The following is a 20,626-nucleotide window of genomic DNA, read 5'->3' as shown; positions in this document are numbered from 1 at the left end:
GGTAGAACAGATATTCCCTCAAGTTCTATCGACCACCGATACAACTCTAGCGCGCTTAACGTTCGCTTTACCTAGAACAAGTATGAAACTAGAAGTACTTTGTAGGTGTAACGGGATAGGTTTGCAAGAATATAAAGAGCACGTAAATAAAAACTAGGGGCTGTTTTTGGTAAAGAAGCAATAAAGTTAGTGTAGCGAGTGTGGAAAAGTGGTGGTAGGAGTTGCGAAATTGTCCCTAAGCAATTGACTACGTTACTAGACCGATAGCAAGTTTTATGTGGGAGAGGCCACTGCTAGCATGTCATCCCTGACTTGGAATTCTATGCACTTATGATTGGAACTATTAGCAAGCATCCGCAACTACTAACGTTCATTAAGGTAAAACCCAACCATAGCATTAAGATATATTGGTCCCCCTTCAATCCCGTATGCATCAATTTCTATGCTAGGTTGAAGCTTCTGTCACTCTTGCCCTCCAATACATAGTCCTATCAACATACAACTAACCCTATGGTGTGATCCACACGCGCGCTCATATGATGGGCACCAAAGGACAGCAACATAACCACAAGCAAATTAAACCAATCATAGCAATTCACCAATTACCGATAGGATAACGAAAATCTACTCAGACATCATAGGATGGCAACACATCATTGGATAATAATATGAAGCATAAAGCACCATGTTCAAGTAGAGGGTACAACGGGTTGCGGGAGAGTGGACCGTTGTAGATAGATGGGGGAAGGTGATGAAGACGTTGGTGAAGATGACGGATGTGTTGGTGTAGATCGTTGTCGCGATGATGGCCCTGGCGGCGTTCCGGCGGCACCGGGAGAGTGGGGGAGAGGGCCCCCTTCTTCTTCTTCCTTGACCTTCTCCCTAGATGGGAGAAAGGTTTCCCCTCTGGTCCATGGCCTTCATGGCAGCGGAGGGGCGAGAGCCCCTCCGAGATTGGATCTGTCTCTCTGTCTCTCTCTGTTTCTGCGTTCCAGATTCTGGCCTTTCACCGTTTCTTATATTCCCGGAGATCCGTAACTCCGATTGGGCTGAAATTCTAACACGATTTGTATCCGGATATTGGCTTTCTTGCGGCGAAAGAAGGGCACCAACCGCCTTACGGGGTGGCCATGAGGGTCAGGGGCGCACCCGTCCCCCTGCCTCGTGGCCCCCTCGGGCATCGTCTCACCTTGATTGTTCTTCCCCAAAATCACATATATCCAAAAAATCTCCGTCAGTTTTTATCCTGCTTGGACTCCGTTTGATATGGATTTTCTAAGAAACAAAAAACATGCAACAAACAGGAACTGGCACTGGGCACCGGATCAATATGTTAGTCCCCAAAAATAGTATAAAAGTTGCCAAAAGTATATGAAAGTTGTATAATATTGGCATTGAACAATGAAAAAATATAGATACGATGGAGACGTATCATGGATCGAGGATCAGAGCTGCTGAACCTCCAGGACGGATATTGGTCGGGTGGTCCCTGCGATCGAAGATGATCGGACAAGCCGGCCACGGGTTGAATTTAGGAGCGACATGCTCTACGGCGTAGACGTCCCTTAGCGCGCGTTTGCGCTCCATTTTGGGAATATGCGTGACGTAGATCATGTTCACTATTTTCACCTCAGGGGGAAATTTCTTTTGCCCCCCTGTGTTCAGTGGGCGGAGCTCTTCATCATCCTCGCTTTGAGGTCCTTTCCCCTTATCTTCGGTGTTTAACTTACCAGCCTATTTAAAGACCCAACAATTTCTGTTGGAGTGGTTGGCAGGCTTATCCGGGGTGCCATGAATCTGGCAATGCCGGTCGAGTATTTTGTCCAAGTTGGATGGACCATCTTTATTTCCTTTAAATGGCTTCTTTCGCTGACCGGATTTAGCGCCACTGAATCCGGCGTTGGCCGCCGTGTCTTTGGTATCTTCATTGTTGCTTTGACGCTTGTGTCTGTTGCGTTGTGGTCTGCCGTTGCCGTCTCTGGCTTCGGAGGTACCTGGGTCGCTGGTACTGTTGCTTCTACAAGCTATTGAACTTAAGTGAGGCAACATGATCTCAAGACCTACACAGGTAACACATATTGTTTAGGAACTTTGTGACCTCTAATGTGACAAGTGGAGATATCTATGAGAACCGAAGACAATATGAGATAACGGTTATCCATTGAACTTAATGCCTGGTTGCGGTCTTATGAACTTAATTGTGGAAACAACCACTCTGTGGTAACAAAGAAGCGGGACCATAGAATGAAATGTAACCCCTAAAGGAGGAGTTTCATGACTCTAGGGAGAACCGCCTATAGAAAGTTTATATCAAATACTATGAGTACAATACAAGGTAACTGGTGCCGCACTGGCACAATTCGTATATTCTTACCATGAACTGAAATCTCTCTGCACCTAATCTCTTCATTGCAGGAAACACCATTTACATTTTAAGCTCTTGTTATTTACTTTTATTACTTATTTAGTAGTCACCTTTAAATCCTCTTTTTACTAGCATATTTTAGTTTATTGTTTACCTAGGACATTAATAGTATTTGCAAAAGCTCAAGCAGTACTTCACACAAGAACTATGACACCTTGTGTGTGACAGAATCGCCTCCATAAATACTCTCCTCTACTCTTTGTTAGGACGATTACTCATTGGGATACTTCTGCGAAAGTGCTACACTACCCTGTTTGGTTTATAGGTACCACTCATGCAGCGAACATCGGCCATATAAAACCAGTCGGACACGCACGTATCGGCATCCTCTCAATGGGTGCCTGTGGGGTAGTCGGTCCCGTCTATTCGGCAGACCTCGGACGCTCCCACTTCGTGTAGTTTCCCACCTCGGGAGCAAGGCATCATGCAAAAGTACTTCTTCCACAGCCCAAAATCTGCCGCGCATCCAAGGTGCATTTCACCAAGGGCGACGAACCCTGCGATGTGTAGGATCGAATTTGGGGTCAGGTGGTAGAGTTGGATCCCATAAAATTCAAGCAAGCCCTGGGGGAAGGGGTGGATAGGAAACCCTAGGCCATGGAGAAGAAAGGGAACAAAGCATACCCGCTCATCCCCGTGAGGGATGGGATGACTTTCGGCATGCATCTGCCCGTCCACGGATATTAAGCCGGAGCGAGTTGGGGCTAGATCTGAATCTAGCAGATAACCTTGGGTGGCGATCCGGTCCAGTTGAAGGCGCGTGATGGAGCAGCTTCTCGAGTCACCTTTGAGGGGACCGTCGGGTCTCTTAGAGGAACCTGCGTCGTTTTCCATTGTTGGAGCTCTCGAAGCTAGACTTTGGGGGAGAAATCTGTGTTGAGTTGCGAAAGGGGAAGGTCAAGATGTGCTTTGCCGTGGCTTCGGACCGGGTACCCGTTAAATAAAGTGAAAAAGGGTGACGCTTCGACATCTGACCATAAAGTGACTCGATTCCCCAAATGGCGCGATGGTCGAGGGAAATTTGTGAAGACAACGCGTCGTGGGACCAGGGGCCAAGGAGAACTCACCTGTCCAACCGAAGACTTCAAGGCCAAACTCAAATTACTGATGGGAACTCTGTCAAGCCAGAGACTCCAAGGCCGAAGACATATGTCTGAAGAAGATCGTCATCCTCGGCGTTGAAGACCAGTTCAGGGGCTACCAACGGTTGCCTGGACTAGGGAGTACCAACCTAGTTGGCCCACAATCCATGGGCCGAGCTTATGGCCCACCCCACTCACAAGGAAGGACTCCGGAGGCCTCATACTTCGGTGTGATCAAGATGGATTCTGCCGAAAACTTGGCGTGTACTCCAAGGACCGCTTCGGTCGCCGGCATGTTTATCCCTAGTTTGGCAATCGACCATGTTTAACCCTACGTACCCCCCCCCAGCGTCTATATAAGTTTCTTAAAGTTTGGGAGCTGTCATCCTAACCATGGACATGTGTTGTCACTTAATAACGAGATCATATAATTAGGAGATTGATGTGATGGACGAGACTCATCAGTTAGCTTAGCATATGATTGTTCAATTTATTGCTACTGCTTTCTTAATGTCAATCACATCATTCTCCTAATGATGTGATCTCGTTATCAAGTGACAACACATGTCTATGGTTAGGATGACAACTCCCATATTTGGGCTAGATATATAGGGTGTTGGGCAGCCCAGACGTTTAAGGGTCGTTTGAGAGGCCCGTTTGGGTCAAAAAATCGTGACCGGGCGGCCCGCCCGGACGTATGAGACGCGTTTGAGAAGTCCGGTTGTAAATGCTCTAAGGCACAGTTGGGTAGATTGTCGCCCCCTATTCTCTTAGTGTGAATCCTTGGAGTCGTAAAATCTCCTCCCTTCTTTACTCCAAAAATTGTTGATCACTTCTACAATACCTCGGTGCTTTTTTTAGTCCAATGTAAATTTCTTAGGCAGGAAATCGCTTTGCATTCATTTTCTAACAAAACGTTTTTATAGAAGGGGCTCACCCAGGTGAGGTCGCGGAAATTCGCTCCCGACGGTACTCGAACTCGGTCTGTAAGGAAACACCATTGTGTCCTTGTAGCCCAGTTCTCAACAAAACGTTTTTATGAGGTCGTGCGAGCGGCTTCTTCATGTTCGCACGAGTGTTGCTGCTTATAGCTTCAGATGCAGCAAAATAGTGTAGTGAACTTGTGATGGCGATGCGGCATTGGACATAGACATGTTTCATGTTATCTGCCTGACGAGGGATATCTAGTCGCCTGTTTAAGGAAGGGTAGATCCTCGACCTCTGCATCGATAATCCATATTCGGTCGTATGATACATCTTGGATTCTTGAGTTGGTTCAAGCTAATAAACACCCTGCCCGCTTTTGTTGAACACACGGAAATGAAGTAGCGTACAACTAGATAGATCACTGCATCTCACAAGGTACACATTCAACGAGATTGTTCGATCTCTTGCTTGCTTGTCTCGTTAATTCCTTACAAATCTTCTCTTGTGTAGCCCCCGACCGCCCCATCCAGGCGTCTCACGGGCGAAACCCTAGATCACCGCAGAGCTCCCCTTTCCTCTCTCCTTCCCCCCTCGCCGTCGCCTGAGGCCGCCGCCGGGCAAGCCCGGGGCGCCCCCGAGGAAGGTGGCGGCGGGGCATCTGCTGCTATGCTCTCTCGCAAGGGGCGGCGGGGCATCTGCTGCTATGCTCTCTCGCAAGGGGCGGCGGGATCTAGGGTTGCGGCTTCGTTCGGAGTGGCGCCACCGGCTCTGCGGCGAGCGTTGGCACGAGTGTGGTGGTGGCATCCCTGGCCGTGAGGATGGCGAGCGTTGGCACGAGTGTGGTGGTGGCGTCCCCGGCGTTCGGCGGCACCAGATCTGGCGGCCCCTTCCATCTCCGACGCGATGCGATCCAACCCTTTCGGGCCTGGGTCGGGGTCTTCTTCTTTGATCGTTGGTCTCGTTTTGCGGGTGGGATGGTGGTGTGGAGCCAGACCAGGAGAATTCCATGGCCGGCCATGGCTGGCCGTGACGGCGGCGGTGCCCGAGGGCACCGTTCTTCCTCCTTGGAGGCGTTTATCAGGTTTGCCTCCCTCCACCCACCATCCTCTAGCCTCCCGGGTGAAAGCTCTAACCTCGGTGGGCGGTGGCGGCACTCTCGGCGTTGTTTTTCTTGAAGGCGTCGCCTTTGGGAGCCGTTTGGTTGGTGTGCGCTGTTGGGGTGCGTTTGACAACGGAAGTGGTGTGTCCTCTTCATCCAAGCTTGATGCTATCCCTCCTCCGCGGTCGGGCCATGGGCAATTCTGCTTGAGGGAAGCTTTGGCGGCTCGTCGAGAGTGCGTTGATCGTCTCTATGTGGCCATCCTCCAGCGGCAACCATTCCTGTTCTAGGTGGAACATTCTATCTTCCGACGGTGCGGTGCCTATCGAGCCAGGCGAGGAGGTTGTGGCCTTCTTCGGAGATGGAGTTGGATGGTTGTGTCGTGTCGGGGTCCGTAGCTGTTTGGTGACCACATTCTCTCTTGATGCCAGTCATCCCCTTCTCCTTTGTGCCAGCATGGTCCTGGTTCCCTCGTGCTTCGTTCTCGGAGGAGGGCCTCGATGTCTTCACTTGCGTGCTTCTCTGATTTACCCTCTAGCTTGTAGCATTTGAGGCTAGTTAGCTGCTTTTCGACGGCTATGTATCTTATCATGTTGTATTTCCTTTTTTCGGTTACTTGTGATCTATATTCTTGGCCGGTTGATGGCTTTGTTAATTCAAAATTAAGCTAGTCTCGAGCCCCATCTCAAACTCGGCTGATGCCTTTTCTCTAAAAATCTTCTCTTGTGTACGGGCCAGCAAGGGTTCGAGCCTCACTTTCATCTTTTTTTTTTTGCCCTGGTTCCTCCTAGGACCAACTGGTCTTTTAGCCTGCTGTCCCAAGGAAAAAAATTATATGAGACCAGGTCTTACGGTTAGTAGGTGAGACCCGTCCTGATGGATGATACGTGGCATTCACAAATCATAAAGCATCCCCCACCCCGATTTAAAATCAGGGGGGAGAGAGATTAGATGACACGTGGCATTCACAAATCACAAAGCATCTAATCTCTCCCTCCCCTGATTTTAAGTCGGGGTGGGGGATGCTTTGTGATTTGTGAATGCCACATGTCATCCATCAGAATGGGTCTCACATGAGACCTGGTCTCATAAAATTCTTTTCCTGGCCCAATGGCAAGTGCGTCCTATTTCCAATTAAGCCAGCTGAGTTCGAAACTGCCCTCCTACCTAACAACGAATGTTAAGGGAGGGAACTTCCCCCTCTAACCTCGTTTATTTTTCTTGCCTCAACATTCGTCAAAGGGGATTGAATACTCGGGTGCCTTCGTTGGCCACTAAGCATTTTGCAGAAGAAACGAATAGATTTACGTTGGAGAGGAGTTACAAGTAGCACCAAACAATAATAAAAGCGCTCAATTGCGCTCATCTTTCATTTTGGAGGAGGTTACGTTTATATTTGCATGAAGTCTTCAATTCATGGAATATCGACGCTCATGTATGTAACGGTGTACATATAAGATACGAAGATCCCTGCAGACACTAGGCGGTTCTGAAGTCTGAACTTCCAATCCCAACAGCCATGGCTACAGTCCTCATGGTCCCCTTGATGCTGTACCTGCTCGCGGTGCTTGCCGGCCGCCATGTTCACTGCAAGAGCACTGGGGCCGCCGCCGACGGCCTTTATGACGTTACAGAGTACGGAGCGGCGCCGAGCAGAAAAGACAACAAAGACGTGAGTGCGTTGCTGCAGACTGGACTCGCTGCTTCCTGTGTTTTCCGTTCGTTTCTGAACCCATGTGTCGTGTTCCCGTGTCACCACTCACCACCACTGACTTTCCAGGCATTCTTGGCGGCATGGCGCGCCGCGTGCAGCTCCACGGCCGGCAACGCGACGCTGCTGATCCCCGAGGGCACCTTCGCCGTCGGCGCCGTGGAGTTCTCGGGCCCGTGCAAGAGCGGTGGCGCGCCCGTCGTGGTGATCGACGGCGTGCTACGGCCGTGCACGGGTGGATGCCACCTAACGGATGATGACTGGATCACGTTCAGCGCCCTGAGCAACCTCCTCGTCACCGGCGCCGGTACCCTAGACGGCCAGGGCGGCGCTCGGACTAACAATGCCAAAACGACGGTGATCACGCCGGCCGCCAATACTGAATCGATCAAATTTGTGTCATTTCCATTTTACTGAACGAGACGGTGAGGTGATTTTGCCCGCCATTGTGCAGACTCTGGAGCTGGACGGCGTGACGAACTCGACCGTGAGGGGCCTGCGGTTCGTGGATAGCCGGGGCTTCCACTTGAGCTTCCACCGCAGCAGCCGCGTCACGGCGGAGGGCCTCCGCATCCACGCCCCCGCGTCCAGCCGGAACACGGACGGCATCCACGTCGGCTGCTCGAGCCACGTCCGCATCGCCGACTCGGTCATCGGCACGGGCGACGACTGCGTGTCCGTCGGCCCCGGCTCCTCGGACGTGGTGGTCACCGGCATCATCTGCGGCCCGGGCCACGGCATCAGCGTGGGCAGCCTGGGGAGGAAGGAGGGGGAGGAGGACGTGCGCGGGCTGGTGATCCGGAACTGCACCGTGCGCGGCACCACCAACGGGCTGCGCATCAAGACGTGGCCCGGGTCGCCGCCGGGGCGGGCCTCCAACATCACCTTCGAGGACATCATCATGGCCGACGTGTCCAACCCCATCCTCGTCGACCAGCGGTACTGCCCCCACGGCCGTTGCTTCGACGTCGACAAGCCGTCGCGGGTGCAGATCAGCGATGTGACCTTCAGGAGGATCCAGGGGACGTCGAGCAGCAAGGTGGCGGTGCAGCTGCGGTGCAGCGAGGAGCAGCCGTGCAGCGGGGTGCGCCTGGACGGCATCAACCTCCGCTGCGGCGACCAGCCGTGCCACGCGCAGTTCGCCAACGTGCGGGGGGCGCCCGCCTTGGAGGCGCAGGCGCCCAGCCTGTGGGTTCAAGAAGCTCACGGACTGCCATCGGACGCTGAATAACCAAACCATTCTTCTCTGATCGACAAGAAGAGTTCACACGGTTTTACGCTTGCAGGCGTCGAGCGCTGTAGGGGCGCTTCTTTTTGGGACTACACGTTAGTAGTATGCAGGACCTATCGGGTTTGCTTGAGAATTGCTTGATTTTGGTTTAAAGTTTGAAGATGAATTTTTGCAGGATGATAATAATCAGGTTAATTTCGAGCTGAAAATTTGCATACAAGCAGTATAGTTTCTTTCTTTTGTTGGAATTCAGAAATCAAGCAGTACCAACTTGATGAAAAGATCACGGCCATGAATTCCTTGTGATACAGCACGACAAGTAAAGCTTCGGTGTGTTAAAAAAAAGACAAATAAGCTTGGGGACCAACAGGAGGAGATTGCGATGGAGAACCGGCTGCATGCCTGTAGCTGTAGCGACACTGCACCAGTCATGTGCATGGTTCCGCGGTTCCGGTCGATCGGCCATCGACGGCGCTCGCTGGAAGCACAAAGACGCGCGAACTGCCGAATCCGTCGGTGCACATATGCCACCACCCGGACACGAATCGACTCAACGGCCACCAGAGGACACGCGCTCACTTTCAATCGCTAACAACGTTCGCGTCGATCATGTCATGAAGGCTGTAAGAGCAACTCCAACGGCCGATCCAAACGGACGACGTTTTTGTTCGTTTTTTTGTTCGTTTGGATCGGTCGTCCGCCCGCCGTCCGTCCTTTTTTAGTTTTGGGTCGGCAGTGCGCCCAACAGGCCGACCCATTTCATGACCGCGCGTGTTTAACATTATGTCGTCGCCCTGGTTTTGGCGCTCTAGCGCGCGGGAAAGGCTCGCGCGCGGGGTAGCGGCCTAGCGCGCGCTGGTTTTGGCGCTCCAGCGCGCGGGAAAGGTTCGCGCGCGTGCCGCGGCCTGCGCTCGCCATAAAGAAGGCGCTCCCTCCACATTCTGTCGGCCGCCCCACTCTCGCCGCCTCTACGCCATCATGTCGATTCGCCGCCTGGGCGCTTCGGATTTTCGCGGAGTCCGCGAGCGCCGCTCCGGCAGCTTCTCCGCCGAGATCTGGTTTCGCGAGAAATGTCTCGTCCTCGGCACCTTCGACACCGCAGAGGAGGCAGCCCGCGCGCATGACGCGGCGGCGTGGCGCCTCCTAAGGCCTCGTCGGGATATGAATATGAATTTTCCCAACGTGTCGAGCCAGCGGGCGCAGGATCTGGCGCCTCTCCCGCGGCTTTTCACCGACGAGGATCGTCGTGTCCAACGGAGGCGGCAGCGTCGCCTCGCCATCGTAGAGAAGGACGTGGAAGCCTTGGTGGTGTGGCGCGGAGGCTTCCCGCAGGACATCGTTGACGAGCGCCAGTTCTACAAGCAATTGAGATCGGAGAGGGACGCGAGGAGGAGGGAGCGAGCTGCCTATCGGGAGGACAAGCGTTCGCGGAAGCAGGCAGCTCAATTGAAACTGAAACTACGAGAAACGGCGGGTTGGGACTTTGAAGACGAGGCGTATGCTGACGCCTACATTGAGACATCGGAGGAAGACATTACTGAGTCGGAGTCAGAAATCGACGAGTAGTGCTCTTTTCTTTTTATTTGTGTACGCTAGAATTATCTATGTATCCATTTTTATCTGAAAAATGGTCGATGGCGTCGGCGACGTAGCAAGCGGGCGAGGGTGTGCCACCGACCAGCGGGCCCGGTAAGAAAAATGGGCGAGCGCGCGCGTCCGTCTTTTGTCCGCGCCGACGCAAATCAGGCTCAAAAATGAACTGGGATTGGGGCGGCAAGCGGACGAAAGCGGACGCACGGCCATTTGGATCGGCACGTTGGGCCAACCTTTTTGTCCGCGTCAACCCAAACGAACGGCCGCGGATAAAATAGGTCGCCCCATTAAAGCTGCTCTAAGCCTGTAAATAAAGCTATAGAATCCAAAGGGAAGGAGCGGCTTTTTCTGGATCAAGTAGCGGGAGCTCGGCATCCCCGTCAAATCTCTGCTGTTTATTTTGCTTATTAAAGAAAATAGCCAACCTAGTTGAGCTCTGTGTGAGTTAGTTGAGCTCTGTACCTACATATACGTGTAAGCATTGTAATCAATGAAAGCAAGTGTTGCACAAAACCTCTCTCTCCTGTCCTCGCTCTGGTTCTGACAAGAGCAAATGTGCAAAACGTGAGCTGAGGATGCGTGCCGTCTCGCACATCCTGTATTACGAACGTCACACATTTTGATGCGTATTCCATTAGAAAGATTGCGTACCGTCCAGTTCAGATCAGCTCTCTGATGTTGCCTCCCAAGGATAAGCATTACTAGCTGCATAACCGTCCAGTTTACAGTAGCTTGCTAGCTAACCAATCCTTAACCCGAGACTGTCGCCGGCACGTCCGCGCCGCGCCACGGCCCACGGTCCCGACGCGCCAGACGCCAGTCTCACGGCCACACTGAGTCACTGACTGTCGGCGCGGCGGCCACCTCACCTCACTCTCCACCATTTATCACCCCCCTCCTCGCTTCCAAGCCAAGCCGCGCGCGACGCCAACCACCTTCCACTACTCCTACACTCCCACACACTACAGCTCGTACGTCGCCGCTTCCCCTCCCCCGGCCCGCGGCCGCTGCTATAACTACAGGCCACGGAGCGCCAGCGAGGGGGGCAGCCCTAGCTAGCTAGACCAGACTTCGCGCGCGCGTTAGGGACCATGGCGAGCGGCAGCGGCAGCGGCGAGGGGAAGGCGGGCAGGGCGGGCGCGGGGTACCAGCAGTACGGCACCGGCTACGACGAGCGCCAGTGGTGGCCGTGGCTCGTGCCCACCGTGCTCGGCGCCTGCGTCTCGGTCTTCGCCGTCGAGATGTACCTCAACGACTGCCCCCGCCACGGGAGCCCCCTCGGCGGCGACGCGCGCTGCGTCGCCGGCTTCCTCCGCCAGTTCTCCTTCCAGCCGCTGCGCGAGAACCCGCTCCTCGGCCCCTCTTCGGCCACGTAAGTCTCACACTCACACTCACCTCATGATTAATATTACAGTTTAATTTCGAAATCAAAAGTGGGGGATCTTGTCAGTGGAGTACTTGCAGCACAAGTTGGGGGTTTCTGCTGTGTTTACTGTGGGATTTGAAGCGAAATGAAAATGGGGGGATTGCAGTTTGGCTGGATATCTGTGTCACCGCTAGTCAAAGTTAGAGGTGCACTCGTCGCAATTTTTAGTTGCTAGTCTGGAAATGGGGGAGATTGGGCAATATTGACTAATTAGATCTGCATTACTACTGGTAAACAGTAGGTGATTTAGTTGTGGAGCAATGCAAAATATACCTGCAACAATTCGATTTTACAAAGGTACTCTCTCCGTCTGGGTTTATTAGGCCTCTCAGCATTACAAGCATGTCCCTTTTTATAATGCCTCGCTTTGAAAAGGTGCATGTATGTAACCATTTCATTGGCTGCATTGAAAACTATTGTTGTTGGTGTCATGGCCGGGAAATTAATACACCTCATGTGTGCTTTTTCATTGGCTGCATGCATGTGAGAGAGTGCATTGGAAGTGGAATGAAAGAATTAATGTGAGCAAATTACTATGTGTCTTGATATAAGAGAAATTGTCTTTAGGCCTAATAAACCCGGACAGAGGGAGTATCTTTTGCTTATTTGTTTGAGTATCTTTTGCTTATTTGTTTGACGGAAAACAGTAGCTGATTTAACTAGTACTTCAAATTATATGGTACAGAGAGTTAGCAAGGTATCTTTTATTATCTAGCATTCGTTTTCTCGTGGATACGCCACTTACTGGCAAATTAAAATCATAGCTATATCCCTCAAAATAATCATATCTATGGTAGGTACACTGCAATATCTATGTTGACCACATTGACTTTCATAATTATATTGCCTCTGCAATCTAAGATAGTGTTAGGCGTGGACTTCTTCTCTTCTCTCATTGGACCGGAACAAAAAAATGTTGTTTTATCCGTTGTACTTTATTAATTCTATCACATGTGGCCTGCTATACACATATGTTATGTTACTTACATGAACATCAGATCAGCTGGCATATCTATCTTTTTCTGTTGTAATGTGATTTCATTATATATACAAATATCATGGTGTCCTGCGCAAACTAGTAAACGTCTTTAATCATCTTTAATGTTTTGAACTTGCATAAGTATGCACTAATATGCTACTTATAACAACATTAGACCGTGATCAGAAGTATTGTTTATGTGTGAATTTAATCAGTACACCGATTGTTTTTTTTCGAAAAGGGGGGACTCCCCGGCCTCTGCACCAGAACGATGCATACGGCCACCTTTATAAATAAGCAAATAGGTTCAACAAGGTCTTATAGTCTGAAACAAAAGTAACGGCAAGCTCACAAAGAGCCACAACGCCAAAAACACAAAAGCCAATAGGCCTCAACCGGCTAGCATAACAAAGATAGGAAAACTAATCCCCTATCCTATTACATGACCGCCATCCAAACCGGTTGAAGATATCCCGTGCTACCATCTCCCACCGGACAGATCCAGTAACCAAACGCTCCCTGGCCTACATCGGAGTGAGTAACGACCACATACGGATCAACGCAGTGGCTCGGAATATAATCTGCAAAAAATGAATATTTGTTGTTCTGTTAAAAGCCAAATCATTTCTGCAGTTCCAAATTGCCCACAATAAAGCACATACTCCTACACGAATGTGTCTAGCTGTTTCGGACTCTATCCCAACAAGCCACGTTCCGAATAACGTACTGACAGAATTTGGAGGAGTAATGTTAAAGGCAATGTGCACCGTCTACCACAAAACTTTGGCCAACGGGCAATCAAAAAAAAGGTGTTTGATAGTTTCATCCCGATCACAGAAACTACACCTAGTAGATCCTGTCCAGTTGCGCTTTACCAAGTTATCCTTTGTTAATATGACTTGTTTATGTACAAACCACATAAACACTTTAATTTTCAAAGGAACTTTGACTTTCCAAACATATTCGGAACTAGGAATGGCGCTAGAGTTGATGATATCCATATACATCGATTTAACTGTGAACTCTCCAGACCTAGTAAGCTTCCAGCACAACTGATCGGGCTGTTGAGATAGCTGAACCTCCATAAGTCTACTCACTAAATGAAGCCACGCTTCCCATCGGTTGCCAACAAGCGTCCTCCTAAAATGAATATTAAGGGGGATGGACTGCAGTATCGTTGCAACATAAGCATCACGTCGTTGAACAATACTATATAAGGACGAATACTGAAGCGCCAGCGGCGTCTCTCCAAGCCAAGTATCCTCCCAGAAACGTGTGGTAGTGCCATTACCGATTATAAACTTTGCCCTATTGAAGAAGGCTGCTTTGACTCTCATGAGCCCCTTCCAAAAAGGCGAGTCCGTCGGTCTCACTGTCACCTGGGACAAAGTTTTGGACTGCAGATACTTACTTCGGAGAATCTGCGCCCACGTGGCATCAGTCTCAACTGATAACTTATACAACCACTTACTGAGAAGACATTTGTTTTTGACTTCAAGATTCCCAATGCCAAGGCCCCCCTGGTCCTTTGGTCACAGATGATATCCCATTTGGCGAGTCTGTATTTTCTTTTTAGTTCATCGCTCTGCCAAAACAGAACAACTCGCTTTTATGAAAGTTAATCTTCAACCCGGTCAATTGTTCAAATAAGCATAACACCAGCTTCATATTTCTCGCTTTTGCCAAGTCGTGCTCCATAAAGATGATCGTATCATCAGCGTACTGTAGGATAGACACACCTCCATCAACTAGATGAGGCACCAAGCCACCCACCTGACCAGCCTCCTTTGCCCTACCTATCAAAATTGCCAACATATCAACCACAATGTTGAACAAAATAGGAGACATTGGATCACCTTGTCTCGGGCCCTTGTGTGTCTAGAAATAATGACCTATGTCATCATTCACTTTAATTCCAACACTCCCTTTTTGCGTGAAAGATTCTACCTGGCGTCGCCAGGCTTCATCAAAACCCTTCATGCGTAAGGCCTGTTGAAGGAAAGGCCATTTGACTTTATCGTACGCTTTCTCGAAATCCACCTTGAAAACAACTCGTGGAGCGTTCCATGAAGGACCACAACCCCTTCTAGGATGTTTCTGTCCGGCATGAAAGTAGTTTGGGAATGCTGCACCACAGAATGCGCAATCTGCGTGAGCCTATTAGTCCCGACCTTGGTAAAGATTTTGAAACTAACATTAAGAAGACAGATGGGCCTGAATTGCTCAATTCTCACAACCTCTGTTTTCTTAGGAAGCAGGGTTATCATTCCAAAATTCAGTTGAAATAGCTGAAGCTGTCCAGAGAATAAATCATGGAACAACGGCAACAAATCCCACTTAATAATATGCCAACACTTTTTATAGAACTTCGCTGGAAATCCATCCAGACCGGGAGCCTTATTATTTTTCATCTGCGAGATGGCCTCAAACACCTCTTTCTCGGAAAAAGGAGCAGCCAAAATATCATTCTCAACAGCAGTAAGTTGAGGAACATCCTCAATCCTAGACTCATCCAGAGAAACACAGTTATCCTCTGGAGGCCCAAACAGCTGCTTGTAATACTCGGTTATGTATAATTTTAGGTTCTCCTGTCCTAAAATCGTTCCTTCATCTTGTTCAAGCTGAAAGATCCTCTTCTTTCTGTGTTTGCCATTGGCGATCATGTGAAAGAATTGAGTGTTCGCGTCCCCTTGGACAACTCGTCGGACCTTGGCCCGCAGCACCCACTTTAATTCCTCTTCACGAAGAAGCTCTTTCAATCTCATCTCCGCGTCAAGCTTGGCATGAAGCTCCGAGGCCAGCAGAACCGTGGATTCGGCTTTTACATCTAGGGACTGAATAAGGGTAAGGAGCCTTTTCTTTTTGACCTTGTAAATCCCACTAATATGCTTAGCCCACCCACGTAGGAAACTTCTCAAGTGCCTGATCTTATTCTGCCAACGCTCAAGCGCAGTCCTGCCTCCAGCATCCTTAGCCCATTCCCTGGCTACGAGATCAAAGAAGCCGTCTCATTCAAACCAAGCTAGCTCGAACAAAAACGACTTTTTGTTTCCCAAATGGGTAGCCTCACCGGTGTCTACAAATAAAGGCGTGTGGTCAGAAATACCACGGGAAAGTGCCTGAACTGTTACAAAGGGAAACTTCTGTTCCCATTCGACGCTAGCTAGTACTCGATCCAGCTTTTCAAACGTTGGATTTGGCAATGTGTTAGCCCAGGTGAATTTTCTTCCCGAAAGCTCTATCTCTCGCAGATCCAAGCTTTCAATGATGGTATTAAACATAAACGACCATCTCCCTTCGAAATTATCATTGTTCTTCTCCTCACGCCTTCTAATAATATTGAAATCACCCCCACCAGGATTGGAAGCTGCTCAGAACCGCAAATCCGAACCAGATCAGCCAAGAACTCAGGTTTGAGTTCGGGCTGTGCGGCACCATATACCGCCACCAGAGCCCAATTAAACCCATCGGCCTTCGACCGCACCCGAAAATTAACTGCAAAGTCTCCCATCACCACACTTCGGACTTCGAGCGAATCGCATCTAACTCTGAGTAAGATCCCACCCGATCTTCCTCTCGGCGGCAGACAATGCGAATCAAAATCAATACCTCTCGATAAAGTATTGAGAAACTGTGGCAAAAAATTATCTCTACCAGTTTCCGACAATGCGATAAAGTCTAGCCTATGCTCGATAGACGCCTCTGCAAGAAACCTTCTTTTAGCCAAGTCTTTCAGACCTCTGCTATTCCAAAAGATTCCTTTCATATTTCATCATGAAATTTTTTAGCAGTACGGATCCTAGCACTCCTACGCACTGCTGAAACCGGGTAAATCTTCCGCTTCCACTTGCGTTTAGGCTTGTTCTGACCCTCCAGCCGGTCCTCATAACCAGGCTCAGTGGACCTAACCACGACAGCCTCAGAGGTGTCATCCTCCCCCTCAGACTCAGCGAGGGGTGGTAGAAGATCCGCACAAAAATTATCGAGCACCCTGACCCCCAAAGCATCAATGTCGGAGTCATTCATGGGTTTAACCGCTGCTAAGTTCCGAATCATCTTCAAAGCCCGCTCCGCCTCTAAATCCAGGATATCATTAACGGAATTTGAAATTTCACTATCATTACTACCTAGTGAAACTCCTAATTGGTTTGCATTATTAATAATCTCCTCATTAGAAAAATGCAAAATGGAATTAGAGGTATTAACCGACATACCAGTAGTGACCTCAACGTCACGAAGCTTGGCCGCCCTCATGGCGCACCGCTGCTGTATGTCATCAACCTCCGGATGATCTTGGAGACGGCAGCTCAACCGTCGCCCCACAGAGACCGGATCCGGAATCCCTCCAAACGCAATAACCTCTCCCGAGTGACCCTGCTCGGGGTGGGGCCTCTTGCCTCACCCCTAACACGCAGCCGGTCGGCCTCCGTCGACGAAACAGCAGGAACGCTTGAAAGCGGCGGCGGGGAGCTCCACGGCGCCGCCGACGTCGACCGCGCACCGCGGCAAAGAGTCGGAGACGAACCGGGGGAGGGGAATGCATGGGCCGCCTGCCCATACTCCCCACCCATCCCGGCCCTCTGGCAAGAGGGGCTCGCCGGCGCCACAAGAGGAGCGGCCACCCTAGGCGCCCCAGGGGAAGAGGGCGCTGAGGCCACCTGCCCCGAGCCCCCTCCAGAAGGCGGAGCCGCCACCTGCAGCTCTGGCAACGCGAGAGGAGAAGAGGGTGCCGGGGCCACCTGCCCCGGACCCCCTCCCGAAGGTAAGACCTCCACCACCGAAACCGCGTCCTCAGGAGAAGCAATGCGCTGAGCAGGAAAGGGAGTGGCCACCTGCCTAGACTCCTCCTCTCCCCTGACCGAGGTCGGCGAGCCCCCGAGAATGGGACTCTCAGCATCCTCAAAATCTAAGGTAGGTGACGTGTGCTCAAAAACATCGTCAGACTTTATCCGGTCAGTCCAAAGTCTCGGGGGCGCAGAAGCAGGCTCAAAAGATCCAAATCTCAGAGAGTTCATAGGCACTGAAGAGGGTGGTGCCGTCCCATGGGCTACTTGCCCCGCCCCACAAAACTAAAAGCAGTGCGCATATCTCTAGTTTCTTTTCTTCCTTCCTTTGTCTAACCTGACATCCTATCAAATTCCAAAAAGCGCACGCTTTTTGAATTCCGTTTAGATATGCGCACTGCTTTTAGTTTTGTTTAGGGTATGCACAGCGTTTTCATTTTTTTCCGTGAGTACATGATTTCAGGCACACACAAATTGCTTGCACACATAATTCTTCACGTCCTGGACAATGATAAAAGGCCCATGGTCCATCAAGCTGTAATTTTGTATGTGCCACCATGTTTAAAAAGTGCAAGTCCACATAATCTGAGTGCAATTATGAAGATCTGGTTATGTTACATTATTCTATTGGATAAATGGATGGATGATTTTCTTTTTGGTGAGAATTTCAGAAATATTTCTTTTTTCTGTTGTATTGTGCTTTTAATATATTATACTAATTGATAGATAGCATGGCATCCGGAATCAGGGATACATTGGTTAGGATTGGCATGGTATAGTTTTGTTCATCTTGAAAATGTTGGAAATAAAGGGACTCAATGTCCTAAAGAAGTGCATACCCCATATTGCAGTTTGGAGAAGATGGGAGCTCTTGACTGGGCCAAAGTTGTTCATCAACACCAATGGTGGCGCCTATTCAGCTGTATCTGGCTCCATGCTGGCCTAATTCACTTGATTGTCAACATGATGAGCTTGCTATTCATAGGAATCCGCCTTGAACAGCAATTTGGCTTTGGTAAGCTTCACTGAAGTACTGAATTGGTCCATTTTTACATTTTCGCCGCATGTCAATCTTTCTTAATTGAGATACCTTGGTTGACTGTCATCTGCTTCTAACACTAGTCTTATACTCCCTCCATTTCTTTTTACTCTGCATATAAAATTTGGTCAAAGTCAAACTGGATAAAGTTTGACCAAATTTATATTTAAAAATATGAATATCTACAATACTAAAACTATATAGTATGAACATATGTTTCATGGTGCATCTGATAATATTGATTTCATATTGTGAATGTTTATATTTTTTAATATAAAGTTAGTCAAACTCTACAAAGGTGAGGGAGCATCAGATGCACCATGAGCAGCACCCAATGTTTATATCTAAAGGCTCTTATATTTCTTTACAGAGGGAGTAGTTGCTAAATTATTTTTATAGAAGGGGTTTCCTCGATTTGTATTGATACGAAACAAACCACCCAAAAGTGATCAACAACATCATATTAGCCTTGCAGACTACTTTGGGGCTTTTCATGCCCATCAAACACGTTACTACACAACATGCTGTCCTGAAACTATGCTAAGCAAAACGCCTCTAAACATATATGCCCTGCCACCTCATCCTGCCGTCAATCTTGGTATACATGGTGACCAGCTGCTCCAAGCATTGACGTTGGTTGCAATTTGCTCCAGTAGTCTTGCCCAGCGCCTGGGAGTTCCTTTGATAAATATTTTCAGAAGGAAAGGAGTTGTGGAGATATTTACAGAGATCTGGTTCTAAGGCCTGGGGACCAAATTTCCTTTGATATATATATATACATGTAAATTTCCCAGCATTACTGCACAAAGGCCATTGGTTTCACAAATCTGATAAAGATTTGGCTTCCTGGTCTTTATTTGAAAACAATGAACAGCGATCATGTCTACAAAGGGTCAATGATCTTTTTAGAATTGTTTCTTTTCCTTATGTCGACGTGTTTCATTAATGTGGATTTGCGCATAGGTTGTATTTACCTTTGTGTTACCACGGAGTAAATTCCTGTGCACTGACTTCAGTTTTCGCACTTGCAAGTCCGCATTGGGATCATCTACCTGCTATCTGGCTTTGGTGGAAGTGTGCTATCTGCACTGTTCTTACGTAATCACTACATATCTGTCGGTGCCTCTGGAGCTTTGTTTGGTCTACTTGGCTGTATGCTCTCTGAGCTTATTATGAACTGGACCATTTATTCCAACAAGGTCAGCAGAATAGAGATACTAGTATAATACTCCCTCCGTATCAAAATATAAGACGTTTCTTGACGCTGTCATAGTGTCACAAAAAACCGTCTTATATATTGATATGGAGGGAGTACTTTGTTGCACTGCTTCGATGCAAGTTTGAGCTGGTTTTCTCTTGCAGGCAGCAGCCATCACAACTCTTCTGTTCATAATTGCAATCAATCTGGCGATCGGGATACTACCGCATGCTGATAATTTTGCGCATATTGGTGGGTTCGTATCCGGGTTCCTTTTCGGGTTTGTGCTGCTGGCAAGGCCTCAATTTGGTTGGATGGAACGGCATGAGCTGCCCCAGACCGATCAACCCCCAAAGTACAAGACGTACCAGTATGTTCTGTGGGGCGCGGCACTGCTCTTGCTGCTGGTTGGGTAAGTCTCTCCACTCTATCCCAAGACATGACAAACTACTAGGAAGGTGTAGTCCAGATGTTCACTTTGTTGTAGCAAGACTTTACTACTAGTTGAAACCTGACGGAGGTGACTTGTGGTGCAGGTATGTGGTCGGCATGGCGATGCTCTTCAAGGGAAAGAACGGCAACGACGGCTGCCACTGGTGCCGGTACCTCAACTGCGTGCCCTCGTCCAGGTGGAAGTGCAGCACTTAGACATGGTTCGGTTCCCCCCGTTCGGCGTTTCTCCGAAATGCATCAACTCCCGGAGAACCATTTTTATGCTTGTGTGTTTATACAGATACCAACATCAGAGGCTTGTGCCTCGCAGAGCTGAATCCCTCCTTTATCTTGCGTGACGATGTAATTTTACTTCGTGCCTGTTGGCCTCGGCATGATTCTGCGCCGACCGTACCTCCAGATTTTTGTCATGGTATATGCTGAATTTTTTTGTTAAAAAAAATCCTCGCAAGCAATTCATCAAGGGAAAGGACACGTCACACGTGTGATGTGTCTGCAGTCCATCATGTGAGCAACGGATCTATCGTGGTTTCACATAGAGAAAAATTCCCCATAGGTCACAAAACTTGAGATGGCTGACACTTAAGTACCATTACTTCAAAATACTCAAAATATAGTCCATCTACTTGCGCAGGGGGTTCACTTTGGTCCGTATATATGATTGGAGCTACGTATTTGC

General features: G+C 49.2%; 1 protein-coding gene and 1 pseudogene across 1 annotated transcript; both read left to right on the top strand.

Moving 5' to 3' along the window:
• The first annotated feature begins 6,943 nt into the window (after positions 1–6,943).
• Positions 6,944–8,689, top strand: LOC123150440 (exopolygalacturonase-like; annotated as a pseudogene).
• A 2,267-nt stretch (positions 8,690–10,956) lies between these two features.
• Positions 10,957–20,410, top strand: LOC123152357 (RHOMBOID-like protein 2). Its single transcript, XM_044571925.1, has 5 exons — positions 10,957–11,440; positions 18,109–18,272; positions 19,329–19,495; positions 19,659–19,906; positions 20,031–20,410. Exons 1-5 carry the CDS (start codon positions 11,160–11,162, stop codon positions 20,140–20,142), a joined length of 972 nt encoding a protein of 323 aa, XP_044427860.1. The 5' UTR covers positions 10,957–11,159; the 3' UTR covers positions 20,143–20,410.
• The last annotated feature ends 216 nt before the right edge of the window (positions 20,411–20,626 follow it).

Source organism: Triticum aestivum, chromosome 7A (assembly GCF_018294505.1).
Source record: "Triticum aestivum cultivar Chinese Spring chromosome 7A, IWGSC CS RefSeq v2.1, whole genome shotgun sequence".
NCBI classification, from domain to species: domain Eukaryota; kingdom Viridiplantae; phylum Streptophyta; class Magnoliopsida; order Poales; family Poaceae; genus Triticum; species Triticum aestivum.
This window is presented reverse-complemented; position numbering and strand designations above follow the sequence as displayed.